The 24,320-nt window shown below is 39.3% G+C and overlaps 1 protein-coding gene across 1 annotated transcript in view; it reads left to right on the top strand.

Annotated features, from left to right (window-relative positions):
• The window catches only part of rspo2 (R-spondin 2), a 76,911-nt gene that overhangs the window by 42,671 nt on the left and 9,920 nt on the right, over nt 1-24,320 (top strand). The window contains exons 3-4 of the mRNA XM_067449576.1: nt 3,363-3,506; nt 4,066-4,254. Of these exons, the coding sequence (XP_067305677.1) occupies nt 3,363-3,506; nt 4,066-4,254 (333 nt within the window). The remainder of the gene's footprint in view (nt 1-3,362; nt 3,507-4,065; nt 4,255-24,320) is intronic.

Raw genomic sequence — 24,320 nt, 5'->3', positions numbered from 1 at the left:
CATAACAAAGATGAAATTGTTAAACAATTAAAAGCTTATTTTAATTTCTTCAATAGTACAATGTAGGCTAGCAGTGTAAGACCACACTGTGTGTGTGTGTGTGTGTGTGTGTGTGTGTGTGTGTGTGTGTGTGTGTGTGTGTGTGTGTGTGTGTGTGTGTGTGTGTGTGATATAATATTATGATAACTGACTAGTGAGGACATTTGACTGGTCCTCACTAGTTAAAAAGGCTTATAAATCGGCCAAAACATGTTTTTATTTAAATCTATTGTTTTGCACGTTCTTGGGATGGGGAGGTTTAGGGATAGGGGTTGGGTTAGGGGATATAAAATATCTTTAACCTGATATAAAATCAATGGAAGTCTATGCAATATCCTCACTTATATAGTGAAACAAACGCGTGTGTGTGTGTGTATCGTGGTATTCCCTACTTTGTGGGGAAATGTCTCCACACAGATAATAATATAATATAATGCAAATGATTATGATAACACCTTTGAGCCTGTCAATATTATGCAAACATGAAATCTCAAACGCACAGTAGGCTAGTACTTGCTACTATAGTTGCTGACTTTTGCGCCTGCTTCTAAAACAGTGAGCTTAAGTTAAAAGAAGTTCAACGTGCATCTCATTACCTTGTGTTATTTCCCATTTCACTGCCACGGACGCATTGATTCTTTGTGAACTGCCGTTTAGCGATGTGTTGCCTGTCTGCACGTGCCGTCACTCAGATCACTTCACGCGCAGTAGCGCAATATACAGACACTCCCTCAACCGCCACAGTCAGATTTTCCACCACATTAAAGAGAGCTTATTAATAACGAAAACGAATATTTATTTTTGCTAATTATTATTTTATTTCAGTTAGTTTTTTAGTAAGAGTAGTTAGTTTCGTTTAGTTTTAGTTTTTTATTTATTCAGATTTTTAAATTTTATTTCAGTTTACGAAAATGTTTTTTGACCAATAGTTTTAGTCTTAGTTTTAGTTTTCGTTTACGAAAATAACCTTGGTGCTCGCATGTTTACTGTCTAACCCTGCCCTTCTTGTTATCTAATTATTGGTTAATTTGCCCCACCTATCCTCCTCTGTTACCTACCTTTTTGCTGCCTATATATTTATTCAGATCGTTTTTAAATGTCCCCTGTCGTGTGTTGCCCTGCCTTGTTATTGGTTAAGCCCTGCTGCCGGTTCTGTTTTCCCCCTTGGGCTAGTTTTTGTATGTTATATTTAGTATTTGTATTTAATAAAAGTCAATAAATTCTGCATTATTAAGTCCTTGCCTCATCCCTTCACCCAACCCTGACACAAAGTATCAGAATTGGGCCAGCTGCAAAAAAATCGTACTGATCCCTGCATAATTTCCCCCATGATTTCCTGTTATTTCTATAATTAAGCAAAGGTCGAGCCTATTGTGCATGTAATTAGGCTAAAGGAGTGTTGCTTGACGCCTATATTCACAATTAATTACAACTTGCATACAGGTTTTCAAAGTTGCAAAAAGGTCAAAAAATACTTCATCCCAATCATTGACCTGGGAGTGATAATGACGGTGATTATGTTTGTCGGAGTGCATAGTGTGTGTATTTTCTCGGCATGAGATTGTTTGGACTGGATAAAGAAAGCGTGAGAGATCAGGAAAAGTGGGCTGAGGCTTCAGGGGTTCAAAGGGAGAAGGGGAAGGACTCATTTGTTGGGAAGGAATGTAGTTGAGGAGACAGGCTGGTTAACTGGAGATGGTCTAATTAGGGGGGTGTGATGGTGAGAACCTTCACAAAACCCAGAGAGGTCAGAGATTAAAGCCCAAGCCGTCGAGCCGTATCTCTTTGTAATGTGCCAAATTTTCTCTTTCAAACCTTTTATTAAATGTATGCTTACCTGTAGACTGGTAAGCGCTACAAACCTTCCAATGAAGATCTACAAACAGGTGCCTTAACCTACCTGAGGGGCAACCAGCAACCCGCTTCACATGTTTGTGGATGGCTGTAATCTGAGATCCATTGCCTGTCTGGCAATAAGGCCTCTTAAGAAGCTTTTAAGAAGTGCCATAAATTAGACAGCTCCCAGTAGCTCTTTTTAATTATGCAGGCCATAGCGCATCGCCCTGTTGGTGTGGCTCATGTAATTTTGTTCTGCCTGACGTGCTATTTGCAGAGTCACAGCTTGATGACATGCTGGCACACTGCCCTTGATATGCTGTGGCAAGGCGGGGCGTGGGAGGATCGGTGCGGCGGTATTGCCTTCTTCACAGAGTGTCTTTACTCCTCTTTCTCTTCCACCCAACTCTGATGTTAACACAGATAACTTCACCATGTGCCAAACTAGATTATGCCACTTAGTGGCTGTTTGTCCACAAAACATTTTTTTTTTTTTTTACTGGTATTCAAATGTTGTTGTTCAACTTTGGGTAAAACGTAGAACTCATCACTGTCACTTTTTACCCATCCGTCCAATCACAGTGGAGGAGGGGTGGGGACAAATACAACACAGACCAGCTGCTACATCCTGCTTGTCAACAAATGACAAGCATAATAACGAGAAAAAAATTATTTAAAGCAAGAACCAGAGCAAATTCTTTACATTGTATCGATATTTTTAAATAGAAACATAATAGAAACAAGTCTGTAAAATGAGATGCTAGTTCTACTTCCGCTGGTATATTAAAGCATCTCAAATGTACCCACACCACCTCACCTGCCCCTAACTTTACCTGTATCCTACCTTAATATCAGAAAAAGTGTTTTGCATACAATATAAACGCAGTAAGTATATTGTATGTAAGTACATAGTAGTTAAGCCCACACTTATATAAGTTGGGACCAATATTTGTTTAAAATTCATCCTGATAATAATTTCATGCTAAGCTCCTGCTAAAAAAAGTATGATTTTATGATATGAATTTATATATAAAATTATTCGTAAAACGTTTCTCCGATTTTATGCTAATAATGATTCTATGCTAAAAGTGTGCCACCATTGCTCAGAGAACGAATGAGAGCCAAACTTTCCTTCTAACTCTGTGCTCTTAGATGCTGAGATGTTCTGCTTTCCTTTCTTTTGTGAAGGGGTCATGGTGAGGTAATTCCTCATTCTGGATGTCGTCACATCTTTGGAGTTCTATGCAGCCCTAAAAACTCACACACCCCACACTCCCTGGCTCAACATGCATGTCAGTGGATGTTGCACTGGAATATCTCACTCCCCTGTAAAGAAAAGCTTCACAAGGCATCAAAATGCCTTTTTTCCCAACCCCATAATCCCTCTCTCATATTGATCCCCTCCCCCAACATTCAGTCTTCTCCAGATGAGGAGGTTTTGTCTGCTGTCTGCCCGACTGACGCCTGTCTTTATTGTTTCTTCACAGGGTGTAGGATAGATAACTGTGAGGCCTGCTTTAGCAAAGACTTCTGCACAAAGTGTAAGCCTGGATTTTACTTGCACAAGGGCCATTGCTTCGAAAAGTGTCCAGAGGGCTTTGCTCCACTGGAGGACAGCATGGAGTGTGGAGGTAAGTAAATCATTTTAAGCAGGGAAGATCCAGATAAACCTGGTAGCTGTTCTGGAACATGATTACTGGTTTTGAACAACTCTGAGATGCTCATTAGCTGTTCCAAGATAGTCATGAGCATCAGCTAGGCCATCTTAAACCAGCGACCAACTGGTCAAACCAATTTAAAGTGGTCAAGCTGGCTTCTGGGACATAGTTGATAGTCAATCAGCAAATGATTAGCTTGTGCCAGATAATGACCAGCCTGGAACAGTTAATGACCTTTTTCGACCAGCTAGAACCAACTACTATATTACAAAAACAACATTTCAAGCCAGACCCCCCCCCCCCCCACACACACACACACACACACACAAATATTGTGTCTGTTATTCTCTAATAGCCAATGTTTCATTCCACATACAAGGTATTGTTCATTAGGTATACCATTACTAAATTGTATCTCATCATATCCAAACCTTCATAGCAATTATCCTTTGTTTTCATTATCATCATCATCATCATCATCATCATCATCATCATCTAGTTCTCTAAATAACAGTTTTCTTTGTCCAAACAGAGGGTTGTGAGGTGGGCCAGTGGAGTGAGTGGGGGACCTGCACCAGAAGAAACAAAACCTGTGGTTTCAAGTGGGGTCTGGAAACCCGAACACGGCATATTGTGAAGAAGCCACCAAAGGACACAATACCATGTCCAACCATCGCCGAGTCCAGAAGATGCAAAATGGCTATGCGGCATTGCAGGAGAGGTGAGTGTGTGTGTGTGTGATTGGATCAGCATATGTGGATCTTGACCTGCTCATGCCTTCAATACAAACCCTTGTTTAAGATACAAAATGATGAATTCCTTCTGCAAATCATGAATTTCATTAGATTTCCAAACCTTCCCCGCTCGAAGAAGGTAGTGTAACTGTGGCCTTTTTGACTGCATCTCACCTGTTTAATCTTGAGCTCTGTATTTTTGGATCGAAAAGTCGGACGCCCAACCTCAACCCCTCTATTTGGGTTTGCAGTGTCGACTGGCATTTTCATTCATGATTTATTAGTATTTTTCCATGCTCACTTTAGCCAGCTCGCCTTAGGTTTTTTTCTCTCTCTTTTCTTGAGAGCATATGTGTTCTCTCACTTATTCTCCTCCCCTCCCAGTGGAATTCCTTAAAGTATGAAGTGCAGGTTTCCTCAATGGTACTCTGTTTCCTTTCGCTATAAGAGAGTTATTTGCGGTAGGTGGTGCATGTATTTTACCACTAAAACGAGAAGTCAAATCGGAGGGAAAATATTTTTTGAGTAAATAGAGCCAAGGAAACATATTTTATAAAGTGTTTAGTTTTAGAAGAGATGGGCCAAGTTTACTCGTGGAAATAATTGCCGTATTCAGAAGGGCTTATCAGGAAAACTCACGATGATAATTAATCGAGACATTTCCTCACAGCTTTTTTTCATTCTGCTCACCTGAACAAACTTAAAGCTTTTGCGGTCACTGACTTACGATACTATCTGTCACACCGAGTACACGTGTAATTTCAATTTCGGAGGTCAGCAAAGGACAACACATTCACATTGAGAACGTTTTTGACTGATTATGGAAAGGTTAATTGTCAATCCATTAGACCTGAGGCAATACGAAGCGGAACTTTCTCAGTTTCCATTGTTTATTTAGGTACCTCAGACTCGTACTGTATCTAAATTTCCATAACGTCCACCTTAGTATCAGGTCACAGCCACTGACATTTCACTCTATGAGCTATTTGTTTTGAGAAGCGTATCACTAAAGCCGAATCCATTCATCTTCATTTAAATCATTTGGAAGAAATAAAAAAATGGTCTACTTGTACGTATGCACTCTGACAGCTGCATTAGCGACGTGCTGATTGAGTAAATATGTTTCTGACATGTCACATGGCTCTTTTCCCCTTTCAGCGGTTGTAAGGTGCGGAGCGAAGGTTGGAAACAGTGATTTTCTGGCATGTCTTTCTTCTGTACCCTACGTTGGCTCTCTCCACAGGAATTTTTCCCTGCCTAATTCAGCTCCTCCTGACCTTTTCCGAAAATATTTTATAGTCGTCTTTAATTAAAAACTGGCATTGTGATGCATGATTCCTGGTCTCAATTATCTCATCTGAGGTCAGTGATTAGGAGCCATTGTTAAAGTCTTAATTCAACACGAACATATAGTGGAGCCACTCCATTGTTACATTTAGAAACCAAAATCCAATTTCAAAGCTTATGGAAAAATCCTACATGGTAATATGGTCAGTATGAGTCACGAACAGAGTGCACCTCTGAGATGGACTATAACTGTAAGGACATACTTATACAGCATTTGAACTTACCAAGTAATGTTCAAAAGCAAGTTGTCACATTGACAGTTAGTTAGTTATGATACTTACACAATACTTTATTTTGATACAGATATCACTAAATACGATGCAAGTGAGTCAGATGTTTATGAAATAACCAATTTAATAAAGGTTCTGTCTGACGTATTCAAAACAGTAAAGTATTTTGGAACGATTAATTAAAAGAACCACATCTTAAGAGTCATTGGTTTGGGAATCAGGCTACACTTAGTCATGCTGTATGTTTTTGATAAAAAAGCACCAACTCAATAATCATTTGTCTGTGAATTGAACTACACTGGTAGTGCATTATGCATTTGATTCATAAGATTTATTTGTTTGTGAATCAGGCTACACTGATCATGCTGTATGTTTTTGATTGACTAAAAAGTAACAGTTCAAAAAAGTAGTTTGTTCTCAAATTGGTCTACACTGGACTTGCAGCATTTTTATGACTGACTATAAATAAGACTAAATGACTAAAAATAATAATGACTAAAAATGACTAAAAATAAGAGATTCATAAGATTCAAAAATTTGTTGAATCGGCTTCACTGGTTTGGTATGTGTTTTTAATTCCATAAAATAACAGGCTCATAAGGATCATTTGTTTGTGAATTATTGTTTCGACAAAAAGAAATAGATTGATAGTGAATTATGCTAAACTGGTCATGTTGTATGTTTTAATTCACTAAAAATAACAATTTGCATCACTGAAAATAACAAATTCATAAAAGCCCTTTGTTTGTAAATGTGTCTAGGTGTTCAACTAGATAAATATACTGGTGGTCTACATATGTATTTTTTACTGCTCCCAAAATGGTAAAAAAAAAAAAAAAAAGAAGAAGTTAGCCAGATATGACAGCATTACTGCAACACACATTGCCACATACTTCTGCAGAGGAGAAGCTGAGTTAAACTGAGCTGAGTTTGACGTCGCATCCTAGTTACCTTCACCCACACACTTACCTTCATTAAAAGTAGTGTGACTTTATCTCACCAGTGCTGATGTCGCTCTCGCTCATTGCAGTCTTTAATCTTAAAGGGGTGATGAATTGAGAAATCAACTTTCCCTTGAGCCTATAAAAGGTCATGGTATTATAAGAATATCATGTAAGTTTCAGAGCTGAAAACTGTTAATAAAAGAAAAGCTTTTATAGACACCAGGCCCAGAAAACGAGTCTCTCAAATCAATGACGTATTAGAAGGGTGAAACGCCGCCTCTCTGTACGCCTGCTTCTGTAGCCCCGCCCACCGACTAAAATGATCGTTACCAAGCAATAAACACGCCAAATATAGCAAGATAATAGTTTGTAAACAGGCCGACACTGGATTTGCAGACATATTGAGATTAAAACACAATGCTGTGCCTTCTATGTTGGATACGACAGGAATTATGCAGCACACTTATGTGAGTAAAACGCGTTTTTTAATATGTCATAGTATTAAAAAACACGTAACAGATGCATTGTAACAGATCGTACTGATTATGTGTACATGACGTGTGTATCAAAGTAAACAAAAAATCTTTACACTGCTATTTGCTGCTCCCAAAAATGTATTAAAAAGGACAACGTTTCGACCCAAAGGGTCTTTGTCAGGCAAACAACAAGCACAAACACGTATCATTTATATCTGTGTGAACCATCACACCTGACCTTATTAATGAACCAATTACCCAATCATCCTATAGTGTTGAAACGTCGAACCGTTGTCCTTTAAAAAAAAAAAAAAATTGGGAGCAGCAGATTTTCTCTTTACTTTTATTTATGCTTTATTGAACTTAGCACTTGCAAAAGTTTCACTAGATGTGCGCACAATTTTTCCTTTTTACATGACGTGTGTCACAGGCTGGGGAATCCCTTATTTGTTGGTTCATTGGGATTCGTGTTCAGACTCCCAGGACTCGCAAAGCCCAACGTCCCGAGGCTATGAGTTTTCCAGATGGGCTACCAAAACATAAGCTCGTCGGCAGGCCGGTGAATCTTAAATAGTGAAATAAGATTTATTTCTTGATAGGTGCTTTCACACCTGCCTCATTTAGTTCGATTAAATCGTACTAGAGTTCATTTCCCTCTTTGGTGCGGTTCATTTGGTCAGGTATGAAAGCAGCAATCGCACTCGGGTGTGCACTGAAAGTGGACCAAACAACAAACGAACTCTGGAGCGGTTCGTTTGTGGTGTTAACGTGATCCAACCTCGAACAGAACCAACTGCAAAAGTACTGATCATTTTTGGACTAAACCAGCTGCCGTAGTTAACTGCGCTGACATTATGTGCATGACATTACCTGATAAATCGTTGGCAATATTTTTGGAAGATGAGCATGTTCATACACGCGTCCGCTTAAAGTGACGAGCTACGCGCTCGCTCGCCGTCTGCACTTATGTCGCCATGTGTAAATTGAACAGTTTTAACAAAATTGATCGCTATCTGATCAGTTAAAAAGCATGAAGTGACCAGGTGTAAATAGGCCCTTTAGATATTCTGCCAGGACCAAGTAGCTAAAGTCTCTGGATAAGAATATGGGCGCTTGGTCTGGAGTCTTAATTAAACAAGAGGCCAGGATAACATAGCCCCCGACTGACCTCTTACATTACACTGGATTCCAAGGACTTTACGAATAAGTCCCTGAATGCTACCTAATACGACAGCTTTGCTCTGCAATATAACAAATTACTTTGTGAGACATAAATAGGATTACAGCCAGACTATAAACATGTACGCATGTGTAAGTTTATGGTTTGCCCTGCTCCCGGGTAAATTACTCTACATACGAAAAAAATGAGGTAAAAGGTGACTGTGGAGGAGTGTGCTAGAATACGACCCTGTTACCATAATGCACATAACATTAGATACTAGACACCCGCTCGTGGAAATAGGTATAAGATTACGTAACAGCAGACCTTGCAGATTGCTATGGATTAGACGAAGGCAGGGAATTTGAGATGGTAAATAACATCAGAGGAATTCTACATGTGAATGTATTTCTGGCATTGTTTATCTGATCATCCAGCTTCCGTTTCTTTAAGCTTTAATGTCGTTGGACATCATTTACAGACCCTAGCTTGAACTTGACGCACAAGAGACTTAAGAAAAGATGAAAACATCTGGACACCATTCGTTTAAACCACTCACATGCATCAGTGCAACAGTAAGTAGTACGCCCTTTTTTTCTGTAGATATTTACAATTACTTTAGATTGGGGGTTAGCACATGGATTCGAATATCTTAGATCAGTTTCAGGCCTTAATCATATGTGGAAATAAATCTGATATGAATCAAATGCGTGCATGTACGTCTACCATGTAAGCGGACTGATCAGATATTCCCCTGTCAACGTGAGTTGTACGCCATTGAAAAAGTGATGGTGGCGAATGACGTCAACTCAGGTGGACACTGACCGTGATCACATGACTTTTTTTAAATAACTGTATTAATGATTCACGGGTCAAACCCCCAAACTGCTGAAATCACGTGACTTTGGCGATCCAAACCGCTGATTCAATACGCTGATTCCTAACGGTTCGAAGCTTCACGAAGCAGTGTTTTGAAATCGGCCATCACTAAATAAGTTTGCTATTTGTTTTTTGCACACAAAAACTATTCCCATTGCTTCATAAAATTATTGTAGAACCACTGTAGTGAGACTGACTTTGTAATGGATCTTGAGAGGAGAAATGTCATTGGAAATGGACATCTGGTCTATGTCAGTTGCCCGTGGAGGCCTTTCTGAGCCATCAGATTTCAACAAAAATATCTTCACTGAAAACCTTAATAAGTTGATTGAACTCAATTGATTTGAGTAAACTCGTTCCCTCAATTCAATTGAGTAATGGAGTCTCCCAAAACTTGTATATTTAAGTTCACTTAACTTGGTGCTCACGTTCACTGTACTTAAATTGTTAAGTTCACCAAACTGGGTACACCAGAAGTTCAGTATACCATGCAGGGTACAACCAATCAAAACTTCAGCATGCATTGCTGCATGAATAAATTATACATCTGAATTGTGACACATTTTCTTTGATTCTTACTATTGGCTTTTACTTTTGCTCTTTTGTTCTGATGTGTTTGTAGCTTGTTTTATGTTCAGAGTTGATCTGTTTATCGGATTAAAAAGATAAAATAAATAATTGTCACCATTGTAGAGATTCATACACGGATTCTTGATGTCTGTGCATGTCTAACTAATGCCGTAGATTTAAACATTTTGAAAAAATAAAATAATAAATTGTTCAATTACCACAAGAGTAAAGAATCTCATGGAAATTTGTATTAATATTTCATTAGACTCTGCATGAGATCAGGGATTCTGCCAATACATGATGATGTTATCATCGTCAATGATTAAACAACATCACTTGATGATATTTCTCTTGACTTTGTGTTTCTTCCCAAATGTGTCTCACAAACACAAAACAGCCAGAGAAACATTATATTATAATATAATACAGTAAAGGGTCAAGAGCCCAACTAAAGCAAACACTTATCTCCATCATGGTGACTTCCAACGAAACTATTATTTTCATTAAAAAAAAAAAAAATGTCTTTTGTAAATGTCCTCCAATCAGTGAATTAGTTCTTGTTGCCAGACAGAACTCCTTGCATGGCCAATCACATCAAAGCAAGACCAGAGTGAATTATTTTAATTAATTATGATTGAGTTCATTCAACTTGAAATCTTAAATTTATGTATTCTGTAGGTTAATAAGTTATACTAACTTATATTTTTGAGTTTTTGGACTAAGCTAGTAATATTTAGTCAAAAGTACTTGATTTGTTTAAGTAAAGACAACATTAGGGTTTACAGTGTTGTTGTTTTGAAGATGAACGGTCTTAAAAGAAACACTGGCGGAGGTCTTACCGGTGTCGGATGACATGAGGGTGAGTAATTAATGACAGAATTTTCTTTTTTGCGTGTTAGTGTATAGTGCGGATATCGGATTTGGGTCACTTTTAAAAGATGTAAGCTGGTCGTCAGTGCAATTTCACTCACCACCTGCCGTTTCGACTAGTGACTGGACACAATTGCACAACTTCGTTGCTGCTCTGGAAAAACAAACTGCATCCACTGTTTCCTTAATGCTGGATTCTTTAGGAAGCTGAAAAAGATTATCTTCCCTCACAACCAGAAACACGCTTCTACAGCGACATTGTTGATTTCGTGGTCTAAAAACAAAATGACAGCGCTGCCGGCGGCTTTCATAACCTGAAGCTCGTTGATGGCCGTGGTCTTTCTTTCACTCTGGTTGATGTGAGCACACGCTCATTTGAGAGAAAAGCCCATACAAGGAATTCCGCCCCTTTATGACGTCATACAGGACCTTTACTTTACGAAACATATTTGAATCCTAAAGTAGTGTATGTGGCACAGAAATACTCCAACATAAAGTCCAACTCATTGTATATTTTTTTCATTTTTATTTTGGACATGTTTATAAGTCAAAATGCATGAAATACCATTAGACCCCGCCCCTTTAAATAATGTTAGCTGATTTATCTTTTTTTTAACGTGTTACCAAAAACATAATCATGATTTAAAATAAAATAAATCGGAATAAATAGTGTAGTCCATTTTACAAACAAATGACTCATGATACAGTTATTTCAATAAATCACAAAAAACATTGTTGGTTTGAATGAATCAGATAAAATTAACTTTGAATTAATGTCTTGATGACTATTGTCCAATATCTTTTCGAAGTGGTTGCCGGGCCGACGCTCTCCCAGCAGGCTAGACGGCCTCTTTCTGGCAGCGTGATGGGACTCCTCAGGGTGGTGTATTGAGTGGGCTGTAAACACAATTTATTAATAGTCGCCCGGCTGTTCGCGAAAATGAAATGCCTGCTGAGCTCCAGCTTTCACCTAACCAAGTCCATGCCATCAAATCAACTGACTGACCAGCCACACAAGAGAGAGAGAGAGAGACGGAGAGAGAGAGAGAATGACAATTCTGTCATGAAAGTGTATTGTGATATTCCAGCAGGGAGCATCTGTCAGTAGATCTGCTGTTTTTGCGATAGATTTTCCTTCCTGCAGCAAAGGTTTTCCACAAAGGTTGTTATATTTATCTGCCTTTCTGCAACCAACAAGCAGTAGATTGTATTAAATGTTGTGTAAACAACTCAGACTGTTATTGCCGCCAATCATCTCCCTAATCCTAGTAGTAATTCCCTAGCATTGTATTTGGTGTGACTGAGGTTCAGACACAAACACGACATTGAGACTTATTGGATAATTTTTCTGTTTGTAGAAAAGCAGCTTTCAGGTTCTCAGACAGCTAGAATGGGTGTATTGAATGGCATATTGATACATACATAACCACGTCGGTGCCACTTATGAGTGGCTCTATCGGGATTTTTTTTTTTTTTTTTTTTACTTCAGGAACAAGTAAGATTCCATGGTCCAATGATATGAATGCTCATCTTCTTGTAACGATTTTCTGCGGTTTCTAGATTCTATAGCTCAGGGCCAAAGAGCCTCGCCATGGTGCAATTGATTTCCCATTTTTGAAACAGGAGAAACATCGTTTTTTCTACATGCCCTGATATCTGCGACAGGTCCTTGTCCTTCTTGGGTTGCTCATGCTCATGATCCTTTCTCACTCTTGCATGTAACATTTAGACACTTTTCCTTCTTGCAAGAGATGTACACTATTTAGAATTGAATTGTGAACGCCTTTACATTTCAAACAAAATTAATACATTTGAATTGAGTTAGCAGACTGGTAGCACTGTAGACCTGTGCAGCCCAAACCTGTATGACTTTTTTCTTCTGCGATATTTTGGAAAAAAAAAGTGTTTTTTTTATCCTTAAAAAGAAAGTCAATGGGATCCAATATTGTTTTGTAGAGCTGCAAGTTTTGGTGCTGGAGGAAGCAGAAGAAAAAAAATTACTTGCTGGACTCAAAAAATAAATAAATCAAAAAATAAAATAAAAGTCACTCTAATTTTTTTTTACGTTTTAAAGTACAAAATGTTATATCTTAATGTCTATAGTATATTTGTCTCTTAACAAAAATTAGCATTTTACAGGAACAGGGTTGGATATGTTTTACAGTTTAATGCGACAACACAGGAGACAAATGCGACGGGGTGAGTTCAGAAGCATCAGTTGATTTGAAAAGATGACACCGATTGTCATAGGCTGTGACAGAATTATACTGAAACGGGACTTAAAAAATGAATGTATATCTGTACCTGCAGTGCTTTGGAAGCTTTTACAAAAAATAAAAGTAGCGGGCGGGAGCAGGAATACATTTAGAACGAAGTTCATTTAGTCCACACGAAGCCAGAGCTTTCCCAATCCGAATTTTTTTCCCCCTCGTTTCAAGAAATATCTGCATCTACACAAGATCACCAAAACCGACTAAAAGCGATGTAGTTTGCATGCCAGGCCAGTGTGTGGCGCTGTAATTCTGCCACAGAAATACACTAAAAACGGAGAAGAAGAGTTGTGGCTAGAAGGGGTATAGCAGTGGTCGAAGGTGAGGCAAAATCTCACGATAAAATTACAATAAATACATTTGCTACTTAACAGATGTGTTTTATTAATGCCTACACCTACCCCAACCCAAAACATTCCCTTACAATAATGCAGATACGTTAATTAAATGACGCGATATTGATGTGCGCATGGCCAGTGCCCGTAGTTGTATCCCTTAACTCTTTCACCTGCTGGACGTAGTGTGATGACATCACCGTTTCAGAAAATATATGGATTCGCTGTACACACGAAAACGGAAGATTGTTATTTTCAGATTTATAACTTTTGGGACCCGGTTTCAAAAAATATCATAATTCATGCTTCCAAAACGCCGGATCCGTGTGGACGAAACGCTGATACGGTACGACATTTATACGTATACAGCTAAACCCGTCTCCGTGTGGACGGGACCTTAGAAACTGTTTTTAGCAGGTGCAGGACTGAAAAATCAATCCTGTGCACACCAGTATTTTGGACTACATTGACGTTCTGAAGTTCTTCAAAATCTGACATTTTATATTCAAAGTCATACAGGTTTGGTACGCACAGGTTTTGGGTGAATACATTTTTTAATTTTACTTGGATTGATATTTGCACTTATTCTCTATGTTGTGACAATTTAAATGTTGCACCACAGGGCCAAAGAGGAACGGTATGTCACCCGCTCTGTGTACATATACTGTATATGGCTGGCGTGACAATAAGGCTACCTTGAATGTAATACTCACTTTATATGTTATGGGGATATCAATGGCCGCAGAGGCGCTATTTGCCTTCCCGTCTTCGGATGAGGATGGAGCTCCACCCACACCCCCTAAATCCTCTGCTTGTCAGTCCAGGCCAGTCTGGGAGCCAGATGGAGACTATGGTAAAGTGATGCCCACAGAGGAGTAATTGCCTTTAATCTGTTATTGAGGGAAGCAGGATGAGACCCGCAGCAAGGCATGCCCCCCTGTGCCACAGAGAAAACACTGGCGGAGTTTGGTTTTAATGTGTGCGCGGCTTTGTGTGGCGCTGGTGTGTTTATGGTTAGTTAGCGGACTGATTTCGGGGGCTTGGCAGGATAACCTTGTCCTCCGAGCATTTTAATTACGTTCTATGATCTGACTTAAGGGCTGTGTTTAGTTTGGAAAACCAAAATCCAAATCCATATTTGAACGTCTTTTGAGTGTCAAACATTCCTGCTACAGATGCGAGCGTCCACAGACAACTAATTCACTTCTTATGCGAGTCTCTTACGCTCGCCCTGTGCCGAGCGCCCCCCTCCAAAACAAATAGCGGACGCCTCTCGCCACTGCTGCCGAGAGTGTGTGTTTGCACTTATTTATTTAATAACTGTCAGGCTGCCTCGCGCTTCCCACTAAAACTTGGGCCTCTCGCAGGAGAAAGTGATCCGCAGATGACGACTCCCGATGAGATCCTGACTCGGTGTTGAAATTCAGGAATGATAAATGGTGTATTACGTCTGGGTAATATTGCGGGCTATCACTGGATAGAGCTGGAGCACAGCGTGCGCTGCTTTCCCAGGGCAAGTGGAGCTCACTAATTGGCTGCCGCGTTGGGAGATTATCCGTGCCTTGCGCCCAGGTCTGTTGTGACTGGTGTGCCAATGGACTAATCTTTCTTTAATTAGCTGACTCCGCAGGACTGACATGGAAGCAGGGGGCCGCGGTTTCACAGCCAAGACGCTTTTCTGGATTCACACAACAGATCCCATACTTTTTCCTGCTGCGTCTATACCCTTTTGGTCTTTGTTTAAATGTTTGTATTGCGCCACTGCTAATGTTATTGGATCCATATGATTAATCGTTTAAACTCGTAAATAAACTCGTTTATATGTTGATTTGGATAAAAGTGTCTGCAAAACGTAATGTCCATTTAAAGCCAGACTAAAGATGAGGCATCGGAGATTGGACATCTGGTCTAAGGTCATCAGTGAATGGTGTTTATCAATAATTATTGATCCTTAATGATTCTTATTGAATTATTCATAAGAAGTCATTGAGGTATTGATATCCAAATACACTGATTGCTGTTTTTGTGCTTTTCGAAAGGTGCCTGGGGCCGGTTGCATCAACCACTTAGTCTAGTCTTAAAAGTAAGTCATCTCATTTTTTTTCTTTAAGACTGGTCCTAACTTTTATGTAAATCTGTTACATAAAATGGTAGATCGATTCAATTTGAATTAGAAAAGTAAGACTTAACGTTACTGTAGTGTAAAGCAGAGCAGGACTGAGTGTTGTGGACCTGAGCACGGCCGCTGGAAAGATTGTTATACAAACACCCGCCTCGCAAACACCGGGACTTTTATTATGACGGGACGGGACACATTTGCCGGGCGCCTGCACTGATCTACTCTTCCGGTTATGATTATGAGGTAATGCAGCTCTGTTTATCATATTAGATACATGTAAGTGTGTTAAAAATGATGTTATGACGTTACTCCGTGCGTTTACTTGTTCACACTGCTAAGAGTAAAGCGATCCTGCCAAATAAAACCCGAAACCGAGGGTAGCACAGATATGACGCAATTGACAGACGACTTCCTCAAACGCTATACTGAAACGTCCCGGTCCTTAATTAAAATAGCAATTTTCTCACAATTTACAAATAGTTGGAAACATTTGGGATATTGTAGGTACTCAACTGAACAAAATATATAACACCGGCCTAGTGCTTTTTGGATATTTTACTGCAAAAATACTACATAGTGCACCTTTAAGACACAGTCTTAACATAGTGGCTAAGTTTATGCAACTAGCTCCTGATAGCAAGACATTTATTTTTCATTGTTTAATCTGAAATCAATGCTTTGTTTATTTTTTAACTGACCTAAACTATGATGATCACTGATTAAGTGAAGTCCATCAAAATAAAAAGGTATTAAATTTCATAACTTGACATTTTGAATTGTGAATTTAACTCTCAGAATGGATCTTTATATTGTAATCCTGACAATCTTTCTCACAATCTTATGTTATATCTTTAACAATTGTAACTTTTCATTTCAATTCTGACATTATGGGCCTTATCATACACCCGGCACAATGCAACGGCAGGCGTGACGCAAGTGCATTTTGCTAGTTTCAGTCCGACGCAGTTATCATTTTCATATCCAGCTCCACGTTGTTTGAATGGCAAATGCACGCGTACCCTTCTGTTCGCCCATGGGCGTGCTGGTCTTAAAAAAAAGAGGTGTGTTCAGGCAAATCCGTTGGCGTGTTGCTATTTTGAGCCGACTAAAAATGAACGTAGTATTTTTTGTGTTATTTAAAGGGCATGTTATTAATATGTCCCTGTAGGCAGGTGCACAACGTGCATACACTCTGCTTATTGCACACACAGGGACGCGCAGCAGCACGCAAATATTTTGAAATATTAAAAATAAGGATTCGTGTCTGTGTTCAGTTTTTTTTTGCTCGCAAATTCCGCCATGTAAATAGCAAATCTGCCATGGTGCGAGCACAACTGTTTTTTAAAGGGAATGGGTGATGAGACTCCGATTGGTTTATTGCACATTATCTCACAATTGCAATTTTATTGCTCATAATTGTGACATTATACACTTTTAAAAAACCTTTACTCAAGTGGAAAAGGGATTCCATACTTTTGTTGATCTTGAAGCTTTTAAGTTTGGGAGAAGAAGTAAATATCAAATCAATCATATGTCTATAGCTTTGATAGCAATGCAAATGTTTATCTTGCTAACTATTGAGCTTCATGATGAGTCTCAGTCTCACTTCAGAATTTGCTGGATGTTCAGATCTATGTTTACATAGAAAGGTTTGCATACCCTCTAACTTGAAAGTCACTTTGATTGCCCTCTTGCTAACAGAAGATTGCAGCTTTTGACAATTAGAAAACAAATGTATTCCCTACTGGAGAGCCCAAGTCATTCAGGTTAGAAGCCTTCTAAAAGTCATAGCTGTCAGTCAGGGAGTACATTAGTTCAGGCAACTTCTCACCTGCTGTATAATTTGTGTGACACCCTCTGCCTAAATTTGATCTCTGAAGAGTTCTGCCAGTGCTAAATCTTCCGCAAAGAGCGAATATCATTACCAGTAGTCCCGGGCCGTAGTTTTCACTTTTTTTTTTTCTTCACAGTTAAATTCCTTGTGGGGAGGGGGAGGGGGTTCTGATTAACTCCCCACAAAGTGCCCTGCTCCCTGACCAAAATAAACATGGTCCCTGTCATTCTGTCAACAACTGTCTTTAATATTTGAAACATGCCATGAGCCTGTCGGCTTTTATATGGAGAATCCGTCGTCATTCCACAGGCATGAACCATAAATGTGGAGTCCAGTGAAAGAGAGGGGGTGAGGGGATCTATCTATCTATCTATCTATCTATCTATCTATCTATCTATCTATCTATCTATCTATCTATCTATCTATCTATCTATCTATCTATCTATCTATCTATCTATCTATCTATCTGTCTATCTGTCTGTCTGTCTGTCTGTCTGTCTGTCTGTCTGTCTGTCTGTCTATCTATCTATCTATCTATCTATCTATCTATCTATCTATCTATCTATCTATCTATCTATCTATCTAATCTGTCTGTCTGGCCTGCTTTTTGTTTTCTTTCTTTCTTTCTTTCTTTCTTTCTTTCTTTCTTTCTTTCTTTCTTTCTTTCTTTCTTTCTTTCTTTCTTTCTTTCTTTCTTTCTTTCTTTCTTTCTTTCTTTCTTTCTTTCTTTCTTTCTTTCTTTCTTTCTTTCTTTCTTTCTTTCTTTCTTTCTTTCTTTCTTTCTTTCAAATTAATTTGATTCTTGATATTTCAGTCAGGCCCCCCAGTGCTCCACAAAGAGAGTCTGTGAAGAATTTGAGAGATATTTTTAAGATATTAATTAAATATATTTGACAGTGATGATTTAAAAATTCAAATCAACCTATTTTATTACGATTTAATTTTGCTTTCTGAAGAAGGGTCAGAAACCGGGAGATAAATTGCGATTATTTCATTCTATTGAGAGTCAAAATTTAAATAGTTTTCATTATATTCATATACTTGAATATAGAAAAGAAAAAAATCTTAGTTTCAGAGACACTGTAACTTCACAATTCCTTCCTTCCTTCCTTCCTTCCTTCCTTCCTTCCTTCCTTCCTTCCTTCCTTCCTTCCTTCCTTCCTTCCTTCCTTCCTTCCTTCCTTCCTTCCTTCCTTCCTTCCTTCCTTCCTTCCTTCCTTCCTTCCTTCCTTCCTTCCTTCCTTCCTTCCTTCCTTCCTTCCTTCCTTCCTTCCATCCATCCATCCATCCATCCTTTCCTTCTACTTGCATCATGCCATACCAGGTATAGATACAGATTAAGGCAGTCCATGTTTATTTCACAATATACATTCTAGCAACAGTGAGTTTAAGCAGTTTTTTTGTCTCATCATAGCATCATAGGTTTGTCATCACTCGAATTAGGCTGCAATCGTTTAGCGTTTTCCATTTGAATGTGGCCCTTTTGTTTTCAAGGCCCCTGCGTAGCCCACTGCAAGCCCTTCCGCAAGGCCCCACACATGCTTTCATCTCCACAGACACACACATCAGCCGTACACACATCACACATGATAGGCAAGACACTTCCTCCACACAGCCTTCAATAAACATGCATTCACATAAGCACTAATGTATAAGCTCAACATTTGATAGCGTGTATGCCGAGGTTCCGTTTCATGTTCCCGCAATATCAGTGGGACACTGGCAAGTCCTAGACCACCCCCTCTTTGGGGCTAGCTGGGAGCGGGGTATGACTTTCAACATCTGGTGCACAGTTGCACCAACTCAACCGCTAAAATCTTCTGTCCTCTCTCGGGCATTTTTATTGAGACATCACAGCTTGTAATCAGAGCCTCACGATACTGAGAGAAGCTGTGGCTTCTGACCCACTCACATCCAACGGCTTGGACCAACAAAACAGACACCCAGACAAAACAAAGTGTCGTTTGCTGCTGGATGCGTGTGTTTTTAGGTGTTTTCACATCCAAGCTTGAATACACACAGCAGGGAAGAGCCAAAAGAGACTGTGTCAATTTGCAATTGGGTAAATTCCAGAAAATAAACAGATGGGCTGTAAATGAGGTTATGACCTATGCAGAGCTGAATCGAGAGCTTCTTTAAATTCCTGTTAAATTCCTGTATTTGAATTGTATTTGGTAAAAACAGAATGAAGAATTGTAATTTTGTTTTAAATGTAAGGGAATAGAATTAAAATGAATTGAAAATCAAATAGATTTTAACACAAACCTTTTTTTATATATCTGTATTATCTTTTTTTCATTTAGCTTTAATACATTTTTATTTTAGTTATAGTTTTAAGTTAAAAATCTACCCTCACATTTCCTTTTTAAATGGGGCTGTCGGTCTTGGTAGAAACTAGTTTTCTTATCTTAATTAATTCAGATTTTATTCAGAACTGTAATTTCAGCACATTTTCCTTACGGCAATAAACGAAATCCTCAGTGTTTTTCCCCACTCTTTTAGCTGGTTTGTTTGTCTCTCAACATTAATCCAGGTCCCAAGTCTCCATATTCCAGTGTTTATACTTAATACCTGGATGTAGGACAAATCCCTGCTACCTCTAGTTACTTTTGGATCTTTTCCCTGACATGTTCCTGTTTTTCTAACCATTGCTGCGGTGTGAAACCCTTGACCCGGTTGGGCCTTGAAAGAGCTTAGCAAAAGTACTGTAGTAGAACCAGGGGAATTACTGGCACCGGGGCGGCTCCATAGGTAGATGATAAAAGCTGTCAGTTTCACTCAGGTGAGTGGTTTTGGGTTGACAGGAACCTTTGCATCTAGATCCTCAAAACATTCAACACACCTCACAGCCCCACAGGCCCACAGATTCAAGTACAAAAGTTTCTATTGCTCTTCTTAAGTTGTCTCGAAAGGATACAAGCACACCACTTAGACACATGAAAGCTCTTTGAAGGGAATTTTATAAATTGAGGTTAGGAAAGGAAAGCAAGCGTGACGCCCTTGACTTGAAGCATTTCACAGAGGGTCCCTGCCCTCGAAAAAACACACACACTTGCACACTACTCTCTTCAGTTTTAGTGTGTAAGCCTGTCTGATTTGGCACAGCTCGTCTGCCTCATGGGCACTTCCTCTTTATGTAGAAGCCCGCTCGGTTCCTGGAGACACGAGGCAGATTTCCTCTCTGTTCCCCATTGGAGACGGAGATTGAAGGCCTTGTTTCTGAAATGAGATATAAGGAACACATCATGCCGTACAATTTCCTCTTACATCCTCCAGAAGCGCCCTTGGGGAGCAAACAGATCTGAAACGGTCGGGTGTATAGCTCAGAAACACATATGGCCCAGACGGGGTTATGACAGGAACGTTCTCGACTCGAGATGTAGCCTACAGGTTCGCTTTATAGTATGGCTGCGCCTCAGTGTGTATTTATATAAGGAACAGATTAGATTGTATGAATTTAACATGGAGCCCTGTTTGAAAAGCCCCACTGGTGGCGGCGGCCCCAAATGTTTCCCATAACTCCACAATAATGAACGTTCACTCTCCTGCCAGGACAACCGCACATTGTGGTGTAAAATAGTTCTACCTCTGCATCCATATGTACATTACATGACAAAATCTGAAGTTTGGCCCCTGTATAGGAAGGTTACGATGTTCTCATTTGCCATGACACACACACACACAGGCTGCACTTCCCATCACCCACAGCACTCGCAGGAAATGCAGCTTCAGGAGTGAAATCGAAAACAAATGTTCCATCAAATAGTTTGTGTAATTGTAGTGTGACGAGGTCACATCCTTGGCAAAGCTGTTGATATTTTTTTCTTCTTCTTTTTTCTTTTTCATTTTCAGGACAAACATTAAAACGAGCTTTTAAATTTACAGTAATTGTACAGTTGTGGAGCAAGCAAAATGTGATGGATTCCAGGGATGAGATTTGCTCTTGCCTGTTTGTATTTCAGCAAAGACAGAAGCCTTACTCATAAGCTAATTATAGCAACTGTTTTTTTGTACGTATAAGCAAAAGGTGTTCTTAAACATTACGAGATGTTAGTCACAAAATGCCTGGGCAAGTAGAACCGCACATCAGTTCTTTTCCTCGCAATCCGACGATAGCAGATTTGATAAGATCCACTAGTATATCATTCCTTCGTTTTATCAGCACGGAACAGATGTTTACGTAAATCTGACAGATCAAAGTGCCGCACTGAAGTTTTGAATAGACTTAAGCGACTCCAGAAAAACAGAATAGTTTTACCTCGGCTATTTGCCTTATCAGAAATGATGCATTTGTGAAATTGTGGCATGTGACACAAATTATGAATATGTGGTATTCCCTTGATCTTTATCATCCTACTGCCGTTTCTCAGTCCCGGTTGGTAATGGCATTGGATGCGTGCTAAAATAGCACAGAGGTTCTCTTTGATAAAGCTGTGGAAGCTTTTTATGTCGTTCGTCAGAAATGTAACATAACATTTAGGCAGTAATTAAATGAAACTAAAGCTAATTATGCCTCATTTTCTGAGGGACACGAGACTACAGCTCTATGTACTTATGCCCAGATGTGGGGGTGAGTCAGGCAGTGAGATAGGAGACCACAAAAGCTGTTTTGCAGCCTTCTCTATGGGTTTGCGGTGGCAGGCATATCAGCTTCTGTGTGTGGTGTAGAGGGCAGCTGGCATCTCCGTGGTAACTCGTAGTGGGCATCACTCAAATCTGCTGGCGAATGGCTAAATTCTGAATAGAATGGGAGCTCCACATATCTGAAATCAGCATTGGTCAGAGTAATTTATAACAGAGTAATTTATTGGTCAGCCTTAATTCATGTTTCTGGGTATTGACTACAATTTTATTATTATTATTTTCTTTTATAAATTATTCACAAAATTAGAAACACTTCACTTCATCTGATTGGTTGAATTCTCCAAGAATTCTGATAGACGTTTGTGACACGTTCTTTAACAGTCCGCCTGGAAACAAAGCCATTGTGATGCCAAACCGCCTTATGAAAGAAGAAGCAGTTGTGTTTACAACAGGGTATTCTCACAAAAATGCGTATAAATAGTACGAGTGTGCAATGTCGTGGAATGTATACGCCAAAACTCATTTTGGCGTGTCTATGGCACGCTGTTTTTTCGCGTGCATATGATACGCATTTTATGGCGTATTATACATACGAACCCCCCACCCCACCACCCTAAACCTACCCAAGCGCGTGTCATATATACGCCATAAAGTGCGTATCATATGCACACGAAAAACAGCGTATCGTATGCACGCCAAAATGAGTTTTGGCGTATACATTCCACGACATTGCACACTCGTACTATTTATACGCATTTATGTGTGATCGGGTTGGTTTACAACTGTGAGAATGAGCGCTTATCAGGATCAACTAAACCAGGGGTGTCCAATCCTGCTCCTAGAGGGCCACTGTCCTGCAGAGTTTAGCTCCACACACAATGAAACACAGCTGAACCAGCTAATAATAGAAAATACTAGAAACTATACTAAGAAGCATAGAAGCATACTAGAAACTTCCAACAGGTGTGTTGAGGCAAGTTGGAGCTAAACTCTGCAGGACAGTGGGCCTCCAGGACCTAGTTTGGACAGCCCTGCGCTAAAAGCATGTGAAGTTCACAGCACCATTGTTGCCGTAAACTTGCACACTAGTCTGTTATTGTGGGGAGATCGATGTTATTATTTTAATGCACCTAAGCATGAGGCAGAACAAAATTAACTGTTATTGGTTGCTTTTAGGGGTGGGTGATCTTCCCAAAATAATAATAATAATAAAAAAAAAATCACAATCTGAATCTGAATCATGAACTTCCCAGTTTTGAGATGTACTATCAATAATGTCCAGACTGGAACAAGCCCATGGACTTATCTGTTTGAACAGTTTAAAAAAACACTATTGCATTAAACAGTACGTTTTCAAAATGGTCATTAAACCCCAAGTTAAACTTTAAAACACTGCGTAGTCTTCACTAAATTGAATATACAATTAATCTTTAATAAATCTACTAAAGTTATTTCAGTGAGTGACTTTGTCTTTTGTTTAAGATTAATTACAGACAGCAGCAGATATTTCCATTAGGCTTTAAGACCGAATGCATGCATCTAACACAATGGCACCGTTTATGCACTTAAAGCATTTGTTTCAAAATGAATTTTCTGATAATCTCATCTCCCATCTCATCCAAGATGTTCATGTCTTTCTTTCTTAAGTCGAGAAGAAATTACGTTTTTTAGGAAAACATTCCAGGATATTTCTCCATATAATGTACTTCAATAGCAACTGGTTTAAAGGTCCAAATTAATACACGTACGTCAAAGACATGACCTTTCCGTTTTAACTAGAGAAGACCCTATTCCTTGGCTTGGATTATGCAGAGCCTCTGAAGCCCCTCGAATTGAAACTGCATTGATTTGGACCTTTAACTCGTTGGTTGCCATTGAAGTCCATTATTTGGAGAAAAATCCTGGAATTTTTTCCTTCAAAAAATAGAATTTCTGAAAAAGTCTAGATGCGTTATTTGTATTGCATTAAAGATAAAGCATTCAGATGTTTCCAGTTCAGATCTGGCCCATGACCTGATAACAGTGCAGTAGTAACCATGAGATAAATCACTGCACCAGTCACGCAAGTTTTTGTGCTAAAGATGATGATCTAATGGTTGTGGACATTTGAGCGCGGATATCTTCAAAGAACCAATGCGGTACACTCACCTGCTCCTTAATCTCTCTACATTTCTACAGTTGCGCAGAATTAAGACAATAATGACCCACTTAATCTCAGCATTAGCTTTGAGTTCGGAATGCATGTGTTTTAAATCATTCCTTCTGATAGTAAGCAGAGCTTCAGAGGGAGAGAGGGGGGGGGGGGGGGTATGATCCAGAGTAACCTTGTTAGGCTAAGTGACACTGTGCAGAGAAGCTTCTTGTCAGCTGGTTAGCAAGATGGACCTAAAGGATCGTCTTCTCAGAGCAGTGTTGAGGAAGCTGCTTTGAAATTGT

The sequence above is a fragment of the Pseudorasbora parva genome, chromosome 7, assembly GCF_024679245.1.
Source record: "Pseudorasbora parva isolate DD20220531a chromosome 7, ASM2467924v1, whole genome shotgun sequence".
NCBI lineage: Eukaryota > Metazoa > Chordata > Actinopteri > Cypriniformes > Gobionidae > Pseudorasbora > Pseudorasbora parva.
The sequence above is the reverse complement of the archived record's forward strand: the minus strand, read 5'-3'. Positions and strand labels throughout refer to the sequence as shown.